The sequence below is a fragment of the Hippoglossus hippoglossus genome, chromosome 1 (genome assembly GCF_009819705.1).
Source record: "Hippoglossus hippoglossus isolate fHipHip1 chromosome 1, fHipHip1.pri, whole genome shotgun sequence".
Taxonomy (NCBI): domain Eukaryota; kingdom Metazoa; phylum Chordata; class Actinopteri; order Pleuronectiformes; family Pleuronectidae; genus Hippoglossus; species Hippoglossus hippoglossus.
The window spans coordinates 29,762,251-29,786,997 of record NC_047151.1 but is presented as its reverse complement, the minus strand read 5'-3'; the positions used below and the strand labels follow the sequence as shown (position 1 = coordinate 29,786,997).

The following is a 24,747-nucleotide window of genomic DNA, read 5'->3' as shown; positions in this document are numbered from 1 at the left end:
GTAATGATTTAAATATATAAATTATATAAATGAAGATGTCTGTGATTTTAACTTTTACATATTTATTGTTATGTTTTTTAGGATTAGGGAGGGGCAGCCAATCACAAACCAGTTTTGTCGACACTACTTCATGTTTCCTATAGAATCTGTGAACTTACTTTCGAAGTTGTGTAAGTTTAAGGAGGTTTATTGTTGTTATAGTGAAACACGTCAGTACGACGAACCATCAGGAGCCATTTCTCCCTCTGGGCCCAAGCAGGTGCCTGGTTTGTTTCCTCTGAGACAGCTGAGCACATCGGGGGCTGACGGTAGGTCATGTTTTCAGCTAATATCAAGTCACTAAGCAAACATCACCTCATGGTGGCGCCAGAGGAAAAGTCTGAATCTGAATCCATACTCCGTGCTCAGCCTGTCTGGATGTTTTCACCTGAAATCTCAGACTTGTCTGTGTGCAGCAATTTGACCTTTGCCCTCTGACTGGTGACCTATGACATGTGACCTGTGACCTCTGACCTCTCGACCTGCAGGATCGGGTTAGTACAACCAGAGCTGTGTCTCAGCTGCTGCACCGTTTGGACCGTGAAGGTCAAACAGGAATGAGTCTGGTTTACAGAAGATTCTCGAGATTGCTGTCACCAGCTCGTCCCGCCCTTATTGCTGTTCCCTAGCAACAGAGCTGAAGTTTTTATTCCCCTTGGGTTTTTAACACGGCACCGTCAGCTGTTGAATAAGTTGAAGTGTGATACTCAAGCATTGGACGTCACTAGAACTTTGAAAACAGATGTTCAATGAGGCTCAATGAATCCTGGGACCGGTTGGGCCAGGAAGAATCCACCTGTAGGAACCTTTGTTTCTCAGGGATGGAAGGAGCCTTGTGACGCCATCAGTCTTTACATGCAGCCTCTGAAGGATGTGACCCCTGAGCTGAGATATGGTGCAGGAGTAAAGTGGAGAACGAAGGTGCTGCACACATTTAGAAAAAGCAGGAACATGATCTGCTCTGACTTTTCATCCCTGATCAACTTAAGCAGCTGCTTCAGTGTTTTCATCAATAATTCAGAGATCAAATGATTTCAGAATCGTCTGAACGACTGTGGAGGCTCTGCTCTGCTACACAACATCCGACACACACACAAACATCTTCCTCTGCAGCACAAAGCCTCATCTGTCGCTGGCGTGAAATGAAATTGAACTTGTGGCCGGAGAACAGAACACAGCTTCTGTTTTCATCGCCGTGTTGATGTGTGACACACATTAGCCAATCACAGTCCAGCCTGAGACTGGGTTGAAGGTACATGCAGTGACAGTTGAAGTCTTTGTGGTGCGTTTCAGCTGAAGTATGATATCTGCGGCTCATATTATCAGTCCTGAAAGTAGAATAGAGTCAGTGTGACTGGAGCGTCATCAGATAACACTGAACCACACTTTAACATCCACGTGTGAAGGCAGATTGTAATCTGATTACACCAGGCCACACACAGGACATGAGTTGGAACCTCCTCCACAGTGTCAGAGATGACTTCTCCATCTTAAAAAGAAAAATGTGCCAGACTATCAACATGTACTAAAGGAGGTGAGGACCTGTCCCCTCGATGGACTGCGTCCGGTGTGAGACAGACGCTGATTCGCTCCTGTCTCACACGGTTCCATCAGGGCAGACTGTCTCCACTCAAATCCATTTTCCACAGATAAGTCACAAGGTTTCTCAAACAAGTTCTGACATTCAGGCTCGATTAATGAGGGAGCCGGTACACGTCAAGCTGCACGTGGTTACTGGAGTAACAGCAGCTTAATGTTTTAAATAATAAAATAATACAATTGTTTTTGTCCAGACTATAAATAAAGATGGCTGACGTGTTTCCACGTCCTCATACTAGCGAGAAATTAAGCAAAAATATCTCAGGTAGGAACGCTGCCGTCTGAAGGGCAGACCTTTGACGGAGGCGACCGCCTGGCAACGCTCTGTCGGAAAATCCCTGATCTTGTGGTTATGATGTCATAACAGTCTGTGCAGTAGTGATCGTGGGGTGGAGTCGAGTTATTGAGGTCCCGCCCATACACCAGCTTGACCAATACTGAGTCAGTGTCAGCTGTCAATCATGACGTCTCAGCCTGTTCTTAGATCATCAAATAACTAATAAAAACCAAAGTGATCAGAAGCACTTGAACATCAGAGAGAGAAGAACGACCTGAAATGACAGAAACATCTTTGACAAACATTTATTCAACATCTTCTTGGATTTGTTGAAATAAATCATAAAATATTTTAACAGCAACAAAAGAAAATATCTAGGAACAGAAATGAACCTAGAGTAATATTACATTTTCTAAGTGAACGTTTAGACTTTTAATATTAGTATAGAACCAAACAAGACAATTTAACAGTTTAACACAAAATCTCAGAAAGAAGAACATTTGACATAATCTGCTCCTCTTTCACGAGACATTAATTAACTAAATAATATAATAAAATATGAGTCTCTTTATCCCTTGTTCGCTAACCGTTAGCATTAGCTGCGGACGCTAGCGGCTCGCTGAGCAGGGGGCGGGGCCTGGACACTGTATTTAGGACCGCGCGGCTCGTGTGACGTCAGAGCGGTCCGCCAGCAGCAGCAGGTCAGGAAAGATGGCGGCGGAGGAGGAGACGAGGCTGAAGCAGCGGAATCACAAGAACAGCATCTTCTCGGAGGGTGAGTGAAGGCGGAGGAGCGGCCGGTGCGGCCGGTGCGGGGCAGGGTGCGGGGCAGGGTGCGGGGCTGGGAGCGGGGCTGGGAGCGGGGACACCCTGGATACGTGACCTCCGCCTCCGCGTCCACTGAGCGGACGTTTTTGAACTGACACCGCGGGCAGCTCGGCTCCGTCGAACCCCCTCCTCTGTCGTGTCTGGGTCCGAGCGGGGGAACTCTCCCCCGGGGCAGCGGCGGCTCAGCCCCCGGCGTGTTGTCCCGGAGCAGCCCCACTGTTAGCCGCTAGCTGTTAGCCGAGCTGCTCGCCTGAATGTGTATTTGTTGTTAGCGCTCTGCTAACAGCTGCTAGCCTCTTCGAGCTAATTCGTTATTGTCCCGTAGTGTCGCGCAGCTGAGACACTGTCCACAGCTAGCTAGCATCAACACGCTAGCGTCACTTCTCAGGCGGACTCATCAGTGGATCATTGGCTGGTTTCACTGGACACGGGCTTTACGTGTTAGCTAGCTTCTGTTAGCCTTAACTTCTCCTCAGTGAAACACACTGACCGAAGACACAGGTCTCTACAGAAATTGAGCCGTTTAAGACTAATTGTAGTTCCGGTAGATACAGGTGCAGAAGGCTCCTCTTCCACTTCCCATGTGATAACTCAAACCTCGTTTCCCTCCTCCAGCTCAGTGCCACCGGGCAGCTCTGGTTCTCCTGTCACTCCAACATGCTCAGTCTCCTGCTGAGGGGATTGACAGTTTGATTCTAAACGACTGTTTTTGATCTTCACCTCTTCACCCTGGTGGATCAGAACCGACTCGTTCTCCTGAAGCTGCATCAGGTTTCTAAATCCCTGCTGCAGAGTGTCATGGTGTTTACCACAGTTGTGTTTGTGACTAATCCCATCTGAGGGACTACTGGGCTTTACCTGCTGTGGTGTTGGGTTACAAACTGACTGGAACCCTGAGTTTACTGTGACAGTGTGAAGCTGAGTTCCAGTCGGGGCTGGAGTGTTCAACAGGAGCTCAGTCACAACTGTTCAGCTGCTGCTGCAGAGACCTGACCCGGGGAGGAGTGCTGCACACTGTGCTCACACCGAAGTGGGGCAAAAACCGAGGCATCAGGAGTCATGTGACGCGTGGAGTGGTGTGGTTATCCTCTTATTCCCAAGTCACATGTTCAGCTCTATTCTGATCATTGAATGAGGACAAAATTGCTATTAGACTCGGACATTCACTGAGGCGTGTTGATCTGAGTCGGGTACGATGAGGGTTTCTTCAAAGGGGCACGTCGACATTTATCGTGCAGATTTTGTAATAGAGATTTTGCCTATAATGTCTTTTTTAATTCAAGGACACAAGTTGCTTTTAGACATGAGCTGGAGTCTGGACGTGTTCCTCACATGTTTCTGGATGTCTGAGTCAGTGTCTCTGGACATGTTCTGGATCTTCTCCTGCAGCCTCCTAGTAACATGTGTGTAACATGTCCGAGTGAGTCCATGTGAGGAAACAGCAGGACAATGTGTGGAAGCTTCCCAGAGAGCGAGTGGACGTGTTGATGAGGTTTCTAACACGTGACGGACGTGAAACTGGAAGAACACAAACATCTCAGGATGAAGAAGAGGAGCCGTACACGTAGAAGACGAAGACGTCAACTTGGAAACACGAGGAGGTTCCAGATGTTTTGGTGCTGAGGGCCGACGCCGGTGTGGATGAGCTGTAAACAACAACACTGATTCTTTCCACAGCAGAGTTTATAAGTCATGTCCCGCCTCCTGCTGCTCTACAGGCTCCGCCCCTGCTGCTCTACAGGCTCCGCCCCTCGCCTGATGTTCCTGTTTGAACGAGTCGGACCCGGACAATCTCTGAAAACTGTTTCTCCAAAATCCAGATTCATGTTTAAGGCTTGCCCTCTTCAAACTTTGTTATGACTAAGTTAGTAGTTTAAAGTGAGAATACAGGAATCCATAGGCCAGCTGGACCTGTTGGATAAGCAAGAAAATATGCATGTTTACTGTCGTGTTTGTTAACAGAAATGTAGGGAACTAAATACGTCAAACACGACCTGATGATCCGCTGTAGAACCTGACGCATAAATATCAGCTGATATGAGCCTTTCACAGACACTATAACTTATTATATAGAATAAATGATGCAGAAAAGATGTGTATTGTTTACATGACATAAAATGTTTTCTCTTCGTTCACGTTCTATATATTTGGCTCTATTTTCTTTATACTCTTATTACAATAATTTATGATTAACCTGTAAAAAAACATAACTTTGTCAAAATGACATCTCAGGAATCATTGACAATTTTATTTATATATATATATATATATATATATATATATGCTTTTTTTTTTTTTACTCCAGACTCTGACAAGAGTTTTTTTTTTTTTTTTAATTATTTTTCTTACCAGAGATGGTGCTGCTGTTTTAACTGAACATCTGGACACAGTTTGAGAAAAGGTTTGCGTTATGTTGATCTGGATATGAAGTGTGGTCTTAGTGCTCAGCAGAACAACAACTGGACAGAACATCTGTCTGTGCTAACAATTCAGACTGAATAATCTACTGTCAATCAATTCTCTGCTCATCAATGTTTCCTGTGCACTTTCAACTGCCCTCTTGAATCTGATGCGTCAACATCTTTCCACCACGAGCCTCCGTGTGGATGATCCTCGCTTTTCTTGCCAGATGTGAACTGAGCAGCGAGTCTCCGTCTACATCCACACGGCTGCACATCAGTGAAACTAATATATCCTCGTGTGTGTGTGTGTGTGTGTGTGTGTGTCAGCATGTAACACAAGTCATCAGGTTTGACGTCACTACTTCCTGCAGTTGTCCTGACAACAGAAACACAAAGATGTCACTGGCGCCTGGATCGGCACCACTGAAACGCCAGAGTGCGTCAGGGCCATGTGGTCAATGCTGCTGTTGCATAGATGCATTTGATCGTGTGGGTTCTTATCTGTAGAACCTCTGTATTGTGACAGCAACACTTTTTACTGAATCCTTTTGTGTCCTTCATCGTGGACTTGGCCTCCGTCTTATCTACCGTCTGACTGTTGTAACGAAGGTCAAGCAAAGCTCACAGGGATCAATAAACACAGAAGTTTCCTGATGGCGTCCAGCCAGTGAAGTTTCACAGGAACTCAGGCGAGAGGAAACTTTAGGACGATCACTGCAGGTTTACAGTAAAGAGACAGAGCCTTGAGTCAGTGTTGATCCCCCAGGCTCAACCCAGAGACTAACGAAGCCTTCTCCTTTTAAGGCAGAGGTCTTATGGTCACTGATCTGCAGCTCTGGATGTTTCAAAGTCATGTTTGACTCATTTTGGATGAATTTCCCCTCGGGAGCCGGTTTTGCTGTGCGTCAGTTTCGAGGATTGGTCATGGGACGTGATGGCACTCGCTCGAGTGGACGCCATGTGATAAAGATGGATGACACCGCTACACTTCTCCCACTATCCAGAAATGGATTCTTTTATAAAATAAAACGAGATGCTGTAGTCCGTCATTGTTGACATTCCTTTACATCCAGGGGAGGATGTAAATGAGGTGCAGGGAGACATTTTGGGGCGATGATGATGATGTGCTTGAACTGCAGCGTTTCAGATGATCAGTGATCCGGTTAATTCAGTCTCTCAGTGTTCGCTCCGTCCTGTACATAACCTGCCCGAGGGGAAAATCACTCCTCCAGAACGAAGAGGAAACAAAGAGGGAAGCTGAAACATCACTTCATCCTTCTTTAGTCTTTTAGTTATTTTACTATTAATCACTATCATGCCAATAGTTATTAAGTTAATCGTGCCAATGAGCGTCACTGAACTGATCAAACCTAAGTTACATGTCATGTGTTTAAGCACAGTGGACATGTCCTATTGGCTCTGGGAGATGAGACCATATCAAAAGTTTGAGTTTACAAACAAAGTAAACTTCAGTAGCTGATTGTCAGCGGGAGACGGAGGAGGGAGGACAAATGGACGGTGCAAGGCTCCTATGCCTATAATGTGTCTGTCCTGATCTTGAAGCAGCAGCGGGCCACTGTAGTGTTTTGCCGTTGAGTGCATAACCCGGCTTACAGCTGTACCACGAACCTCGTGCAGCAGAACTGCGGCGCAGTCACACGCTGCTCACGCAGGCATTGGGGCCCGGGCGTCATGGGGCCTGACAAAACACAGGACACCATCTTTCTTTTCATAATCGTTTACAGCCGTAATTGATTTCCACTTATCGCCCAACCCTAGGGCAGAGCTATGGTGTAGAGTGAAGTAAGGAAAGTCTGTTCATCCTGCCTGGTTCATCTGTGCTGAAGCTGTTTATGATCAATTGAATGTATCGCTGCACTTCCCTCGGCCCTCAACACATACCAAGTGTGAAGCTCCTAAAATGTACACCTTGAGATGTGCCTTCCACATACAGAGACTTCTGGAATAAGTAGGCTCAGTAATCCCCAGTTCTAGGTCAAATGCAGCAATGTTTCTTTGGTCTTAAATCTAGTGTGACTTGAGTTTAAGACCAGCTCGTGGCTCCAGTCTGATCCCGTCTGCTGTGTTCGTGTCAGCCCAGGTTCTGGATGTGGATACAGATTTATTCAGAAGTGTGGTGTGTAGTTTAACAGGAACTTGCCGTTGTCCTCATGCTTATTAAGATAACATGTTATTGAGACCTCAGCTTTTAGTCTGGATTTTAACATCTTTCTCCTCCTCAGGTGGCCACAGGTTCCCGTCGGACGCATCCCAGATGATGCCTGAGGAGGAAGACTACCTGCTGGAGGTGGGTAGAGCTCGCCCCGTTCAGATCGTGGTGGCTAACGAGGAGGAGCACTCGTTCACGCTGCAGGAGGAGGCGCTGGAGAGGCTGCTGCTTCAGGAGGAGGTGCAGGACCTCCATGTGGTCGTCGTCTGTGTGGCTGGAGCATTCCGCAAGGGCAAGTCCTTCCTGCTGGACTTCATGCTGCGATACATGTACAAGCAGGTACTCAAGAAACTGGACGAAACAACAGCATGTCTCTGTTCAGTTACATAAAAACTTCAATTGTGTTTTTATCTGAATTCTCCTCAGACGTCTCCTCCTCCAAAACAAACCACTGATTCACTCCAGTAGAAACAGTGAATAAAGCGGCTTCATGTTAAAACTGTTTCTCTGACACGTCTCTGATTGGCTGAGTCGAGCTGCCGCTAACGTTTGCTCAGCTCGTTTCTCTGATTTAAGATCCAGACGTTTGGCGTCTTAAATTCTTTATCCGCTTCAAACCTTGAGTTAAAAACCACCGAGATCTAAAGTGTATGGTAAATACTCACTTTGAACACGCATGAACAAAGCGGGTGTGACGCCACCAACAGGCAACCAAATGAAATGCATCTTTTTCCTTGATTGAAATTACAGATTTCTGCAGGTTTGAAAATATAAGGAACACAACTGAGCTACAGGTCTGGAAGTTTTCAGACAAGTTGTAGAAGAATGAATCTTTCTCAATCTTGCCTTCAATCATAAAAGTCACTGTATCAAGTTATCCACCATTTAATTTGAACTCGGGGACACTGGTATTGTTCCAGGTGACTTCCTGTCGCTGCAGCAGAGAAACAACCCAGGAGAAGTTGTTCTGTCTGAAACGTTTCGAGGTGCAGAGGAGAGTTTAGACTGAGTTCTGTGACTCAACCTTTGCTCCTTGTTAATCTACAGTAAGCACAGGAACAGCCTGCAGCCTTTCATCACACAGTAAAGAGGCTTTTACTCCGGCACAATGTCTGCTCTGTGGCCAGGCCTCCAGCTGCAGGGCTGCTTATTCCACAGATAAAGACCATGTTAATGTGTGACATAATCACACACGCACACTTTGTATAATGGGACTGAACTGTGCAACAAGGATTCATGTTTTAGCTGATTAACATACTTCATGTACGAGGTCTGTTAATACCAGTCGGGGTTTGTACAAGTTCATCAGTGTGACAAATTACTTTTGACCAGGTAGAAAGTAACGTTTGATCCGTTCAGATTTATAGAAAATATATATTATTACAATACATTGACCCTGTAATATGAAATAAGTTGTACCAAAGGAAAAGGTTCATGTGTAAACTGCCCTCCATCTTACAGTATAAAACTAATGATGCAGTAAACTGATTTGAATCTGACATCTTTCTTTCAATCGGATTACTGATGTCAAACTGGCTCAGGAGCCGTGTTGTAAACTCTGCTCCCCCCCCCCCCCCCAGTCCAGTTCCTGGGTGGGCAGCGAGGACGAGCCTCTGACGGGCTTCACCTGGCGTGGCGGCTGTGAGAGGGAGACCACGGGCATCCTGGCCTGGAGCGAGGTTTTTGTGGTGGAGAAACCAGACGGCTGCAAGGTTGGTTCACGGGCCGCCGCCGCCGCCACTGTCAACTTTGTGATTTGATGAAATGACTGTGCGCTTTTGTTGTTGCAGGTTGCAGTTCTACTAATCGACACACAGGGGGCATTTGACAGCCAATCAACTATTAAAGACTGTGCCACTCTGTTCGCTCCTGAGCACCATGACCAGCTCTGTCCAGGTCAGCTGTTTCTAAAGACCCACATTATTCACAGCTATTATTAAAAATGAAACTTGTCCATGATTGTCATCACTACTCGGGCTGCGTCTACTTATACTTTAAAGAGATACAGGCCCGGTGTCACCAACGGGTCAATGCTTGTTTGTGTTTTAGGTGTACAACTTGTCCCAGAACGTCCAGGAAGACGACCTGCAGCACCTTCAGGTCAGTATCAGCCTGCAGGATGGGTTTACTTTAATTTACTGAAGGATCTCAACACTTAACAACAAACTACCTGATGTAAGCAGCTGAGAACCAGCAACTCACGTGTTCTGTCAAATTACTGAGCGACGTACTGTGGTGAAACTAAATCATCTGACTCTTAACGAGTGTTTGTCCTGTGAAGCAGCAGCAGCAGGTTGTCTGGTCCGACTCGTTCAAACAGGAACATGTGGGAACGTTCAGGCGAGGGGCGGAGCCTGTAGAGCAGCAGGAGGCGGGACATGCCGTATAGATTCTGCTGTGGAAAGATCAGTGTTGTTACAGCTCATGGAAGATGGTACAGAAGAAGCTACTGACTCGGTCGTAATGATTATTTTTGCCTTGACACAGTATTACAAGTATCTGGATGCATTTGCAAATTCACCTAAAGAGTCACATTTCTTCTGTTGTATTGTCTCATGGACATTTTACTAGGGGGCTGAAGGAAAAGTTCCTACTCGTAGGTTTGGTGTCATATACAGAACCTCAGGATGTTTTCTGGAGTTCAGGTCTGAGAGCAGCTCATGAATCCGGTCACTCTCTTATAAACAACCATCAGAACGTGTCGGTGCTTAGTAGACGGACTTTAACGTTGCAGCTGCTGTTTGACAGTTGTCAGTTATTCTTGCTCAGTAGTGAGCTGCTGCTAATTTAGATTTGAGTTAAAAATCTGAATTATCCTTTAATGAAGGACCAGTATCATCATGAGAACTAATAAAACTGTCCTTTTGTTGAAGCAGTAGATTGTATTAAACCTGCTGCTGCTCCAGATACTTTGTCTCAACTACTTAGTTCAGTTTTATTTTGACTTTTTCACTCTGTCATTTTCTTTTTCTTTCCAGTCGCAGTAACAGTCCTGTCGGCTGAATTTTTTTTTTTTAATCCAACAGATTAACTTCAGCCGTTCTGTGAAAGTACGTTTCTTTTTAAAGACATGACTGACGAGATCTGTGTCAGGATTAAACTGAACGCAGCCTTATGAGGCAGAAACTGCTCTCAATAAACAACCTGGTGGGAAATCCTCTTCCATGTTTGGGCCCAGTTCATCAGTGCATGTCAGAGCACCTGTCAATCAAACCGTGAGGGCGGGATTTGATGATGCCACATGGTTCTGCACATGTTGACTTCACACATGGAAACAGTTCTTTGACCAGAAGGAGTCGGATCACTGTCAAGCTGCTGTCAGACCTGCACTGAACTCTGGGTACTCCTGAACTGTTCTGGAGGGGCGGTATGTGAGAACACTGTTTTCCTGCCAGCCCTTTAGTTGGGAAAGTTTCCATGAAACTGGAAGAACACAAACATCTCCTGATGAAGAAGAGGAGCCGTACACGTAGAAGACGAAGGACGTCCACTTGGAAACACGAGGAGGTTCCAGATCTTCTGGTGATGAGGGCCGACGCCGGTGTGGATGAGCTGTAAACAACAACACTGATCTTTCCACAGCAGAGTTTATACGTCATGTCCGGCCCCCTGCTGCTCTACAGGCTCCGCCCCTGCTGCTCTACAGGCTCCGCCCCTCGCCTGGATGTTCCCACATGTTCCTGTTTGACCGAGTCGGACCCGACAACCTGCTGCTGCTTCACAGGAGACATGTTCATGTCCGGGGAAACGGTCACGTATGTTCACATTAGATCCCGTTCAGACCTGGTTTTAACATCTGTCCCTGAGAGATCTGATCACAAGTGGTCGACGTTAAGTTTGTTCACACCTGACGTTAATATAGTTCGACAGAAATGTGTCCTGACTGTCTCCCATGACCACTTGTGATCGGGTCTCACTTCCTGCTCTATATGCAAATGATCACGTACATCATTTCTTTTCACATAGACCAAATCATGTTTCTACCCAGTCTGAGTTTATAGATGTGTGTTGCTGAGCATTGATGATGATGATTGTTGATTAGATCTGAATCTGTGTCCCCTCAGCTCTTCACTGAGTATGGGAGACTCGCTATGGAGGAAGTCTACGAGAAACCTTTCCAGGTATGAGCAGCAGGTCACTGTCCGAGTATTCAGATGACACGGGGTAGAAAATTTAGTTGTATAAAAAAGAATTGTTTCTGGAGTCTATCTTCTCCGTAAGTTTTCTAAGCTGGATGAAGTCGTAGAATCCAGATCCTGAATCAGTAACCTGAACGTGTTTTCAGACTCTGATGTTCCTGATCAGAGACTGGAGTTACCCGTACGAACATCCGTATGGTTTGGACGGAGGAAGGAGTTTCCTGGAGAAACGGCTGCAGGCAAGTCTCTCTTCAATGTGAACGTCACAGTTTAACAGAATCTGGTCCGGGGTCTGTGTGGCCAAGAGCTCCACATGTTCACTGAAAACTGAGCCGTTCAAAGCTTTTTAATTTCACGGTTGTGTAGATTAAAACACACTTGACTTGTGATGTTGTTGTCACTTTACCTGAACTACTTCATTTATTAAATATCACAATAAATGACCTGTGCTGAAAAGTGCAGTTTAATGTCTGCATTAAAGTAGTTCATGTGAGAAGAGGGCAGTGCAGAGTGCCGGCTGTTTATCAGCCTTATGCCCTGTGGGAAGCTTCTGATGTCAAAGTACTTGGGAGTGACAGACGACACATTGACCTCCTTCAAATGAGGGAGAGAATCCGTCCATGGAGACGGTCTCAGATTAACGAAGCCGAGTGAAACTAACGTGAGCGTCTGTGTCCAGGTGAAGCAGAACCAGCACGAGGAGCTGCAGAACGTTAGGAAACACATCCACTCCTGTTTCTCAAACATTGGCTGCTTCCTGCTGCCTCACCCCGGCCTCAAGGTCGCCACCAACCCTCAGTTCGACGGCCGGCTCAGAGGTACGACGCCAATCGTTACCGTGGTGAAACTGAAGTTAATCGATTTGAACAAATAAAGACCGAGCGCGTTTGAAAACGATTCTCTGTGGAGCTGAGAGAATTACCAACTCAGACTTCTCAGCCTCTGAAGCAGATGGAGACATGACATCATTTAATAATTATTGACTTTCCACTAAAGATCATGAACTTTAAGAAAACTCTAAAATCAGCAAACTTGTGCTTCCTCCTCCAAATGTCTGATTCTTGGTCAGCAGGTTTTCAGAAACATTGTCTTGGTCTGAATCTTTTGTTTTAATCAATGAAATTCTTCTGTAATCTGCTTCAATCACAAGCAAATCGTCTGCAGCACTACTTTAAAAACGTTTGTAGCCCAAGAGTGCTGACAAATGAGCTACATCTCCCATAATGATTTCACTTTCCCTGCATATCGTATTATAGATCATATAAAAGGCGTTCACGGCTCTAAAGGGAGAATCTCACGTTTTTATGAATGTCAGGTTTAATGGGTTGAATCATTGGTGGTTACGAAGCAGTCGGATGTTTAACGTGTGGTTTGTGTCTCAGATATCGATGAGGAGTTTAAGAAGGAGCTGGTGAATCTCGTTCCGACGCTGCTGTCGCCAGAGAACCTGGTGGAGAAGGAGATTGGAGGAGTGAAGATCACCTGCAGAGACCTGCTGCACTACTTCAAGGTGAGTTCCCGTCCGAGCATCACCTTGTACTCGTGTTTTACTTCGAAATATAAATTGTAGCTCAATAACCAAACACAATCGTTCACGTTTGTTGTTTTTCAGGCTTACATGAAGATCTACCAGGGGGAGGAGCTTCCTCACCCAAAGTCAATGCTGCAGGTCCGTTCAGCTGCGACACAGGAAACAGATACTCATCTGTCTGAAAGGATCATATCGGACGACTTTATTGACTAAATCGATTTTTTTTAAATGTTTTTTTTTCTTGCCGAGTTTATTTCTCACCATGGTTGAAATGTTAGAGTTGAGAATCAGAGTATGAACTTTGTCTTATTAGTGTTTTATTATCAACCATCAGATGAGACTCTTAACGTTCTGCTCATCTGTTACCAGGCAACAGCTGAGGCCAATAACCTTGCAGCTGTAGCAGGAGCCAAAGACATGTACAACAAGAGCATGGAGCAGGTACACACTCACTTCACACACTCACACACACACAACACACACAGACTCGCACTCACACACGTCCAGTTGTGGCGAGAGTTTAACTGAATTGTTGCATTACTTTGTCTCGTGTGCTGGTCTCAGGTCTGTGGTGGAGATAAACCCTACATGTCCCCGGTGGAGCTGGAGCGCCGTCACGTGGAGCTGCGCCAGGCGTCGGTGCGGCACTTCCGCTCTGTTAAGAAGATGGGCGGTGAGGAATTCTGCCGGCGCTACCAGGAGCAGCTGGAGGCGGAGCTCGACGAAGCTTACGCCAACTTCGGCAAGCACAACGACGGCAAGAACATCTTCTATGCTGCACGGACACCCGCCACGCTGTTCGCCGTCATGTTCATCATGTACGTGGTGTCGCTGGTCACGGGGTTTGTGGGCATCAACTCTGTGGCCGCTCTGTGCAACCTCGTGATGGGCGTGGCTCTGACGACACTCTGTGTCTGGGCTTACGTCAAATACTCAGGAGAGTTCCGTGAGGTGGGAGGAGTCATCGACAAGGTTGCTGGAACCCTCTGGGAACAGGTGAGAGGTGGATTCAGTTAAACTTTATTAACAAAGTGTGAGGAAGTTGTTCCACTTATGTTTTCATGTTCTTTTATGAGAAATGTAAATCTGGGTCTGTTTGATTCCTCATTTGTGTGTCTGGTAAAAACGTGTAGCTATGGTGGAACTGTCGTGGTCGTTGATTGGTCGTTTACAGCAGCCAATAGTGTGCGTCAGCGCCCCCTCTCTGGCAGAGTCGACAGTAACCAGGAGGAAGTTAAAGACTCCAGAAAGCTTTCTGATTGGTTGTTAAACAGGAAGAGAAAAGACAAAGATTTACACATAAAAATACCCGGATGTTGGTTTTATAACCAGAGAAATGAAGAGTAAACACAGGATTCATTTAGGTTTATCTCCAATATTCAGCAGGAAACTAATCTAAACAGAATTTCTGATTGTTCCTTTATTCTGTCCTTTATTTTCTCTCAATGCTTCCAGAGGACTCCACGGAAGGTGAGCACCTCAGGGACATGCCTGTGCATCTATTTACAATCAGAGGAATACAACCTGAAACAGTTTGAGTTGTTGTCAGATGTGTTTTGAGCCTCGTCCTCCACCGGCTCGTTCGGTCGCTCTGACCTTCTCCCTCTTTCCTTCTCCTCAAGGTTTTCTACAAACTCTTCGAGGTGGCTCGGAGTCGAGTCCCGTTGGGAAGCCTGATCCCGGTGCCCCGGCCCCGGCTCGCCTCAAACAACAACGTCAAGAAGAAAAACTAGCAGCTCACGTCTTCGGTCATGTTTTATTCACCCCCCCACCCCTATCTCTCGCTCTCTCTTTTTCTCTTTCTCTCTCTTTCTCTCTCTTTCTCTTCCGCTGCACAGTTTTGAAACGGCGTCTGAGGCGTGTGAATCAGTTTTTGTTCCAAGTGTAGATGAGGGTTCCTCGCCGCGCCGGCTGTAGGTGTCAGGATCGCTGTAGACCCAGATTTATTTAGTGGGCGGGGTTAAGGTGTTATTGTGGGAGGGGCCATTAATCTGTCACCGCATCATCGCAGGTGTGTTCACCTGTCGACTTTTACAATTCCCGTTTATGTGAATGTACGAATGAAGAGCATGACCACAGTCCCTCCTCCTGTCGCCGGGCGGCGTCATGAGGAGGCGTCACAACCAAAGTTTACAGCTTTACTCATTTCAGCAGGCGACAAACGGACGCGTGGTTTCCAGGGCGACGAGGATGGTTTGGTTTCAGGGAACGTTTTTCTTTCTCACCCAAAATCAGAAACTGGAGTTTGTGCAGGTTGGATTAGAGTTTAATAAACTGAAACTCTAATCCAACCTGCACAGACTAGAAACACTTTATTCTCAACTGCATGTGGAAAAAAATGTATTCATTCAAATAATTATTATCTCAGTCTTCTTCAGTGAAGATGAACTCATCCATGCAGTGGTCCCTTTTCAGCCCAGCACTTATTTTATATTAATACTAAAATTGAAAATATATAATCAAGTACAGTTTAGTTGAATCATTAGTGTTACATGAGCGTTAGCGAGCATTTTGAATTTGATCAAATATTCTAAAAATTCTTAAAAAATATATAAATTAGGAAGTGACTTCACATACAAACAAGATTTTGACTGAAGTATTTCTTTTTAACTGTCTGAAGCTACTCTAAAGGTTTTTGTATTTAAAGTTTCTGATTCTGGGAAAGTAAAAGAGCTGAAGCGAAGATTTCCCCTAAAACCAGACTCGTCTCATCAGCGTCCGTCTGATTGGACGGACGCTGCAGACGTCGTGCTGACGAGACGCCGTTATTTTAGACCAGTTTGTCATGAAATGATCATGATTTGTAGAATTTACCTCCATGTTTTTGTGTTTACCTGAAAGATTTCACAGCACTGTGTTTGCGAGGGCTCGACGTTCAGACGCACGTCGAGCTCGTGCCTGCGCGCTGCGTACGAGCTGGAGTCGACTGAGATTAGGGACAAAAAGGTTTAACCTTCCTCCGCGGCTCCAGCTCTGAACACGAGACTGATAACGGTCCTCGGATCTCAAGAAGAAACTGCGATAATTTTGCCTATTTATGAAAATGTTGAACAATTTCTTCTTTCCTGTGAGATAATTTTGGCTTTTAAACATTTCCGTGTTTAACTGGTTGTTGGTCTTAAAAGTTCTGACTTCCGGGGTTTCAGAGTAAAATCTTTTTTAGTTTCTTCCTCCAGTTCATCTGTAGATAATATTTAATTATTGAACTCGAGTGTTGTTCCCTCTCTCGTCATTCCTCCTCCTCCTCCTCCTCCTCCTCCTCCTCTTCCTCATCTGAACCACCTCCTCCGTTTTTTAAAGCACCAGGAAGTTGTTTTAGTAAAAACACTAAATATCCAGTCGATGCTCGTTCTCACTCGTTTCCGACGACACTTTGTCAAGATGGCGTCACTGTTTCAGATTTTAACGCCACAATCCGTGAATCTTATGACTGAAAGGTTCGATCCTGACTTTGACCTCAGCTCATGGGGGTCGGAGGTCGTCACCTTGTTTTGCTGAATCATGTTTTTTGACTTAATCATCATCATCATTCCATCCACATCACCACCGTGTGCTTTTTGTTTTTGTACAGTTTAGTTTTTTACAGCCTCATCCGCGCACAGGGCATGTGTATGAAATCTATACATATATAAATATAAATTTTCTAGACCTTTTTGTAGCTGGACGAACGACGGTCAGGTGGTAGAACCAGATTCAGCTCCCTGGATGTAAAGGAATGCTTTCGTGATTTGTGGATATGTCTAATAAATTCCTTTTTATAAATATATTTGTAAATTTAATCTTACATGAGCACTGCGATTCCACCCCCTGCTGGCAAAGAATGTTTATAATCTGGATTTTTCTTTCTCTCTTTTGTCTTATGTTGCATTTTAAAGTTATTTTTCGTTAATTTATTTTTCAGTATGATATTAAACCAAACTCCTACAACACAGAGTGCTGTCTGTCTTATTTTTATTTCTTTGAATGTGCATGTTTGGAATGTATTTATTCACGATTGTAGTTCATTGGCCAGAACTATACACGTCTAAAAATCTGTCACAAAAATATTTACTCGTAGACAAATTTAGGAGAAATAGTGTCTTACTTTCCCGTAAATATTTTGTTTATTTAATTATTCATAATGTGCTGTATTTTCTTCACGGTAAAAAACTTCTGTACAGACTCAAACTTTTCCGACTCAACATTTTCTTTAAATGTTGCAATTTCTTTTTAGAATGTTCAGCATTTCCACTCGATCTTTTATGCACAAATTCAAAATAATTAATGCATAACAGTTAATATACGTGATTAGTTAGTCTGCAGATCTACTGAGGTTTATACTGAGTTTCAGCTGGAAGTTCTCCGTTTACAGATGTTCTGTTTACAGATGTTCTGTTTACATCTGTTCATTAACAAACGGCTACAGAATAGTGAATGTTAATACGTTTTATTTATAGGCGCCTGTCAGAGCCCTCAAGGTCACTTTACACGGCAGATAAAAGGGCGGCTGAAGGCTCTTAGATCCCATGGTGGACAAACGGGCAGGTGGTACAAGGTGAATGCAAGAAGAAGATCTGAGGGTTGTTAGCACTTAGTAGCTAAAGCTCCAGATGTTTCTCTCAGGAGGTGGAGGAGACCAAACATGGAACTAGAAGTGAGAGAACACAGGAAACGAACTCTGTAGTTTCTCAATCTGGAGAAAGATCAAAGCATTAGATCACATTAGCTTTGGAGACTTGTTTTCTTATTAACTGAATCTGTCGTCCGGAGGAAACCACGAGAAGAAACTCGGACATGAAGAAAAGCTTCAGAACCTGCTGGTGAATATGACCTGATGTAAACACCAGGTTGTTTAGTTGAGTCACATCAGCGGCTCCAACATCGATATGTCCAAAGTAATTTGAACTCATTCACAAAGATTCTGGGTAAAAATAAATCAAAAATCTCTGACTCAGCTGTTTGGCCACAGAAACAAACCATGAAACATCCAGACTCTGAAATATGTTCATGGAAAAAACAGAACGAATTGTTCTTCATAATGATTTTTATCATTATAAGTTTTACTTTAGATAAATGTTACTGATATAAATTTGATCTTAGTGAATATGATGAACTTGTTACCTTCAGAAGTCGTTTCAACTGAGTCGTCATGACAACATTTCACCTTAATATTCATTTATTTCAGTGGAGGTAGAAAATCTAAATCAGAGACCGAATCATTGTATCTGTCTCTCTCTCTCTCTCTGTCTCTGTCTCTCTCTCTCTGTCTCTCTCTGTCTCTGTCTCCCTCTCTCTGTCTCTGTCTCTCTCTCTCTGTCTCTCTCTGTCTCTCTGTGTCTGTCTGTCTCTCTCTCTCTCTCTCTCTCTCTCTCTCTCTCTCTTGTATTCAAGACGTTCTCTTCCTGATTGGTCCTCATCAGTCACGTGACTCGACGACCAGCGGTGAACACAAAGCTAACACTTCCTGTCAGTTACAGTTCCACCTCGTCGTCCCTGCTCTGACTCTTCACCTTCACTGCTCCTCTGTTACTAAGCAACCAACTGCAGAGGAGACAATCTACTTCCTGTTTACACCACATGACCAGTGTACGTGAATGGTCATGTGATGTGTGGACGGTGGTGGTTTTTAGTTTGGACGAATTCTTAAAAATGGTTTTGTACTTTATGAACGAGGCAAAATAAAACATTGCTAGTTCTCTAGTCATTGCCTGAAGGTGTATATGAAAACTATATAAATATATATATAAATATCTTTATATATATATGAGTATATAAAAGCGGTGCTTTATTTGACTGTGGTTGAAATAAAGCCGCCATGTTGGACCAGCTGGAGCTTTTATTTTCTTTACTGAAGTACATTCCATAATCTATTGTTTATTTTGGCTTCTTCTGCTGTGTTCTGATTCTCCTGATTTTATTTTAATAGAGAATAAATTAATAAAACGGTTTTAATAAGAAGAATTGTGACCTGAAACTCGTCTGGAGCTGTGAGGCTTTTTCTTTCCTGTGTTGAAGTGGATTCTTTCAGGTTGGTTTCTGCAGCGGAGACGAACAGGAAGAGAAATGATCGTAAGACCTGAGAGTGTAAGTAACGTTTGAATTGTTTTCTGACACTTTGACGTGATGTCGGCTCCCGATAGTGAAGCCCAGGTTGGGAAACAGAGTTTTGAGAAGCAAACAAATGAACTTTACTGACCGACAGGCTCCGTCTGTTTAAGCTGTGAGTTTAACCACATGAACATTCTGACATCATCACATGACAATGACGTGAGGTCTACTCTGTTCACCATTAGCATGTTAGCTGTGTAGCTAACAAATGAGCAATTCAATTTATTACCTTATTTAGAATTTTACTACGGTTCATTGATTGTAAATAGATGAATTTAGATAATAGATAAATGTGTAAAGATGGACATGACAGCTGATCGCCCCCTGGTGGCCAGCTGCAGTGTAGGTCAAACCCTCCATGTTAGCAGATGGGACATGGAACTAAAAAGAAATCAAAGTAGCTGTTTAATAAATGTTTGTGAAGATGTTTCTGTCATTTCAGGTCGTTCTTATCTCACTGATGTTTGTTCAAGTGTTTCTGATCAGTTTGGTTTTCATCAGTTATTTGATGATATAAGAACGGGCTGAGACGTGATGATTGACAGCTGACACTGACTCCTGCGCCTGTATCCTGGATGTTCTCAGTTCCAACGTCCGCCCTGAAGAACTCGTCCGTCAGTGAGGCCTCAGGTTTGTCCTGCTGGGACATCGTGGACTTGATGCACAGTTTCCGTAAGACTTTGCAAAAGGGAATTACCCAGAGTTCACAGCGTTGAGGCGTGGGAGAACCAACCTGGAAGGAGCAACCAACTCCGACGTTGACTTGACGAAAGTATAAACCTGCAGCTCGACTCAAAGCTGGAATCTAAGCATCACTTTCTGACTCTTTATTTCCTAAACTAACTTCTTTCTTCCACAGCTCATGTTTTAACCAGAAAACGTCAAAGTGAATGTTTGTGCTGTGAACACGTCTCTGCTCTGGTTCTCACAGCAGAAGTGTCGAGGTTCCTTCTCCTTTTCTTTATCTCCATCTTCAATCTGCACATCAGAGCGTTCATCGTGTTGAAACCGTCGTCTCACTCTGACGTGCAGATCCTCGATGGAGACAGAAGAAAGGGGAAGCTTTGATCGATCTGTTTACCACAGAAACATAATTCTCAGCATTCAGATTTGAACTTGGTCCAAAACTGGTTTCAACAGACTTGTTTTTCTTTTCCTTCTCATGTTCTCATCACTTCAGCAAAGTCGATTTGTTTCAATTTGATTGACCTGAAACCGATTTGACTATAAAAGAACATTTGGTTTTCTCAGTTCTTCTGTCATTAATGAACTGTTCATTTCAGCTCCAGGGTTAATTCTTCTAATTGATTCAGTAATGGGACGAGGCCCCTCAGTGCTCAGCTGCTCTCCTTCCTTCTCTCGCTCATCTTGTAAATACCTTTGTATCTGAAATCGTTCACAGCTTCATGAAGTGACAACACAAAACAAGAGACGTGTGAAAGACAAGAAAAGACCTCCCATAGTATCTGAAGTTCCTGATTTCAAACTGCTAAATGTTTGTGATCTTCTTCCGTATTTGTGAGGAATATGTTCAAATAAGGTCACAGCACCGATCTGAGGGCGACTCCTGGTCGAGGTCTAACAATCTTCTCTCCTTCTGACATCGTTCACTGACTCGTCCGTCTGAAGAGAACTCAACAGCAACGTCTGACAGCTTCTCCAACAAAGGAGGTAAATACACTTCAGCTCATTTCACTCTAAAGGAAACTTCAGTTATATTGAGCCTTGAGTGGCGTCTCTTATCTGACACATTGTCAAAGGTTTGATTTTGATGAATGTTTTTTCAGAAGCCAGGTCTGAAGTATGGAAGCAAAGAGCAGCCAAAGCTACAATTACTATGAACTGTATTTATTCTATACAGCCCTGATCACACGATGTTGGGGGCTGATGCCGATATTAGGGAGTAAAAAAAATTCTGATGATCAAAAATATATCGTCAGTGATTCCTGAGATGTCGTTATCAAACCTTTGTGACAAATATATGTAACTGAGGTTTTATTATTAATTTTTTACAGTTTAACAATTAACTTAAATAAAAAATAACTAAATAAAAAGAAAACACATATACAACCAAATATATAGAACTTGAATTAAGAAAAACCCTTTCAGATAAGATGCTTATTGTTTATTGTGTAAAGTACGTTTTCATATCGGCGACATAAAGGAGGAATACGTCTGAAGACTCTTATTGGCTAATGGGTGAATGGGTGGAGCTGCAGTTGTAGTCAGAGATCGTCCATCTTACTCTGATGTGGAGAAACCATTGAGCTATTCCAGTTCCATACATCGTATATACAAACTGTACGTACTGTATTATTCTCTATAACACACTTTCTTTACAACAAGACAAATCTATAGTTTCACACAAACCACAATTAGGTTTTGAGATTTTTTTTTTAGGTGAAAACTATTTACACGATGCATCAAAGTGTCTCCATTGAAACCACATGTGGATCTGCTCTAACTTACAAATATCAGTTATTGGAAAGATCCGTCCACTGAATATGATTATTTACATCTGAATCCATAAATTAGAAGAAATTTAAGTTGAAATCTACGAAAAATTTTGAAAAAGTCCTGATCTGAGTTCAGATACTTTTAATAAACCTGATCTGAGTTCAGATACTTTTAATAAACCTGATCTGAGTTCAGATACCATGTTAATAAACCTGATCTGGGTTCAGATACCATGTTAATAAACCTGATCTGAGTTCAGATACCATGTTAATAAACCTGATCTGGGTTCAGATACCATGTTAATAAACCTGATCTGGGTTCAGATACCATGTTAATAAACCTGATCAGAGTTCAGATACCATGTTAATAAACCTGATCTGGGTTCAGATACCATGTTAATAAACCTGATCAGAGTTCAGATACCATGTTAATAAACCTGATCTGGGTTCAGATACCATGTTAATAAACCTGATCAGAGTTCAGATACCATGTTAATAAACCTGATCTGGGTTCAGATACCATGTTAATAAACCTGATCAGAGTTCAGATACCATGTTAATAAACCTGATCTGAGTTCAGATACCATGTTAATAAACCTGATCTGAGTTCAGATACCATGTTAATAAACCTGATCTGGGTTCAGATGGCCGCCCGGAGCCGGATCACGGTTCTGCTGCTGCTCTTCCTCCTGTCGACTGAACACAGTTTTGCTGTGGACCAGAACAAACTGACCTCGCTGGTAAACGAACTCTTGAGCAAGTGAGTCAACTTCTGAATCCTGACCTGACGATGTTTACATGGACAATGATGTTTATGACCTGTAGTACAGGCAGTCACCAGGGGGCGATAAAGAGCTTCAGCATGGGGGCTGACATGTCGTCCATCTTTATTTACAGTCGATGGTCATTGCTGGGACACGACCTACAGGTCACTGTGTTGTGTACATGGTAACATACATGTTTAACCTGTTGACCTCATTTCACCCTTTTTGCAGGTACCGTTTTAATGGTATGTTCAGTCTGGCCGTGAGTATCCCGCAGAACCAGAACCAGAACCAGAACCAGGACCAGAACCAGGGCGCTAACCGAATCATCCAGGAAGTCCTCAATAGTGACCCTGCTGACGACGTGAAGAACAAGATCAACATGGATGAAGTGTACGTTGGCAGCAGGATGGTTGCAGCCAAAGTTCTGAAGTGGAAATATGGTGCTGATCATGCAGAGTCACGCGTTGTGGACAACTGGGACCAGTTGTACAACAGTACTCAATTCAATCAGGAGGATTTGTTGCTTTTCTATGTTTATGCCTCTCCATGTGTTGAAAAATGTACAAGTTATGGACACACAGAAAACATCCTTAGCAGGATAAACAACATTCAGCGTTGGAATAATTACGCAGTTGTGTTTTCTAAAATATTCAAGCCCAGAAATGGTCGGGAGAACACAGACCAAGAGCGCATTGAAGCCCTTGAGCGACTCGCAACGTTCAAGGGTGAACGAGGTCCAATTGGTCTAGAAAACATCTTCCGCTGTGACAGAAAAGAAAACAAACCGATGCAGTGCGTCAGCTGCTCAAGTAACGGTCAGGTGGCACACGAATGTGTGTCAGACGATCCGCCCTCTGCTTCCACAAACATTTGTCCTCAGCCAGGTACAGGTGACTCCTCCTCACAGGGGGGTGTTCGGGGTAACATGAATAAACGACGAGGGGACCGAGTAAGAAGGGACATCAGTTGTAATACAGGTGACAGCAACAAGGGAGCTGAGGACGCTCCCTCAGTTGATGGGAACGGAAGTGATTTAAGGACGGCAGAGGACGTATCGTCCCCACAAATCGGCTTTGATTCTGGAGATGGAAATGGAGAAGTGAGCAGAGGCAAAGGAAAAGTGAGCAAGGTCAAAGGAGGTAAAGGGAGCAGAGGGAAAGGAGGGAAAGGAAAAGGGAGAAGAGGGAAAGGAGGGAAAGGAAAGGGGAGAAGAGGGAAAGGAGGGAAAGGAAAGGGGAGAAGAGGGAAAGGAGGGAAAGGAAAAGGGAGCAGGCGAGGGGGGAGGAGCAGAAGACAGGGTTTGGACCAGGAGTGGATTTTTGTCTCAGATTTTTGAGAAGCAAACAAATGAACCTTTTCTGAACAACAGGACTGAGTCTGAGTTTAACGCAATTAGCTTTTCTCACATGATCACATGATAATGCTACGATTAGCGCGTTAGCTGTGCAGCTAACCAATGAGGCTTTGAGCTTTGAAGGAATTAAATGTATTACTTTAGAATTGTATTACGGTTCTTTGATTGTCTGTTAATAGATAAACTTCGATAATATTAAAAGATAAATATATAAAGATGGACGACATGACAGCCACCAAAAGTGAAACCAACGCGCCTTGATCGCCCCCTGGAGGCTGGCTGCTGTATAGGTCACAAACTCCTCCTCCTCCTCCATGTTAGCAGATAAAAAAAACTGAATAAACATTAAATAAAGTATAAAATAAAATATCAGTTTGGTTTTCATCAGTTATTTGATATAAAAACGAGACGTCCACGATATTTGGGCTTCATTTGTGGACAGAGGCAGGAAGTGAAGCTGCGTCGTTAATCTTTATTTACAGTCGATCGTCTGAACCAAAATCCACGACAACCTACTTATGTAATCTATATAATCAAATCTATGTAAAATGCATCACTGATTTTCATGATGTTCTGTTTTTTCTTATTAAAGCTTTGCTCAGCATCCACTCTGGTCTCTGTGTGTGTGTGTGTGTGTGTGTGTGTGTGTGTGTGTGTGTGTTGAATATTGTGTAAATACTTTATAATCTGTTTAAGATTTTTATTATGTTGGCCAACCAGTGCAACCTGTTATTACTTGTTACTGGACGACATACACACCTACCTACCTACTGTAATTGTAATATAATCCAATCCAATATAAAAACACATGAGTTTTGGTTTGTTTTCTTCTTAGTTTTTTCCACTGACTGGAACTGTCTCTTATCTGTTTAATCGTCTGACCCTCGGTCGTCTGTGATATTACAACATTTCCGAGAACGTGTCTGTTGTCACTCGACTACAAAATATAGATGAACACGACAAGAAGTTCTTATAATGACTTTATACAATCATATGTATAATAATAATATATAATAAGATTTACAGAGTCTGTAGTGGTGATAACTGCGTTGAATACGTTCCACCAGGGCAGGTCTGAAACCTACGACTCAGTCACTG

General features: G+C 43.7%; 2 protein-coding genes across 2 annotated transcripts in view; both read left to right on the top strand.

Annotated features, from left to right (window-relative positions):
* Positions 1-2,550: 2,550 nt before the first annotated feature.
* LOC117763998 (atlastin-2-like) lies at positions 2,551-16,912 on the top strand. Its single transcript, XM_034589384.1, is given in 16 exon segments — positions 2,551-2,690; positions 7,389-7,654; positions 8,896-9,027; positions 9,106-9,183; positions 9,185-9,211; positions 9,365-9,415; positions 11,380-11,436; positions 11,601-11,693; positions 12,134-12,272; positions 12,837-12,964; positions 13,067-13,123; positions 13,355-13,426; positions 13,550-13,981; positions 14,441-14,455; positions 14,608-14,761; positions 14,807-16,912. Coding segments are annotated over 15 exon segments (1,722 nt in total). The 5' UTR covers positions 2,551-2,626; the 3' UTR covers positions 14,719-14,761; positions 14,807-16,912.
* A 3,562-nt stretch (positions 16,913-20,474) lies between these two features.
* LOC117769410 overlaps positions 20,475-24,747 on the top strand; it is a 4,867-nt gene continuing 594 nt past the window's right edge. Inside the window, exons 1-4 of the mRNA XM_034598320.1 lie at positions 20,475-20,743; positions 22,173-22,288; positions 22,524-23,415; positions 24,717-24,747. The exon at positions 24,717-24,747 is cut by the window's right edge and continues 29 nt beyond it. Of these exons, the coding sequence (XP_034454211.1) occupies positions 22,173-22,288; positions 22,524-23,415; positions 24,717-24,747 (1,039 nt within the window). The 5' untranslated portion in view covers positions 20,475-20,743. The remainder of the gene's footprint in view (positions 20,744-22,172; positions 22,289-22,523; positions 23,416-24,716) is intronic.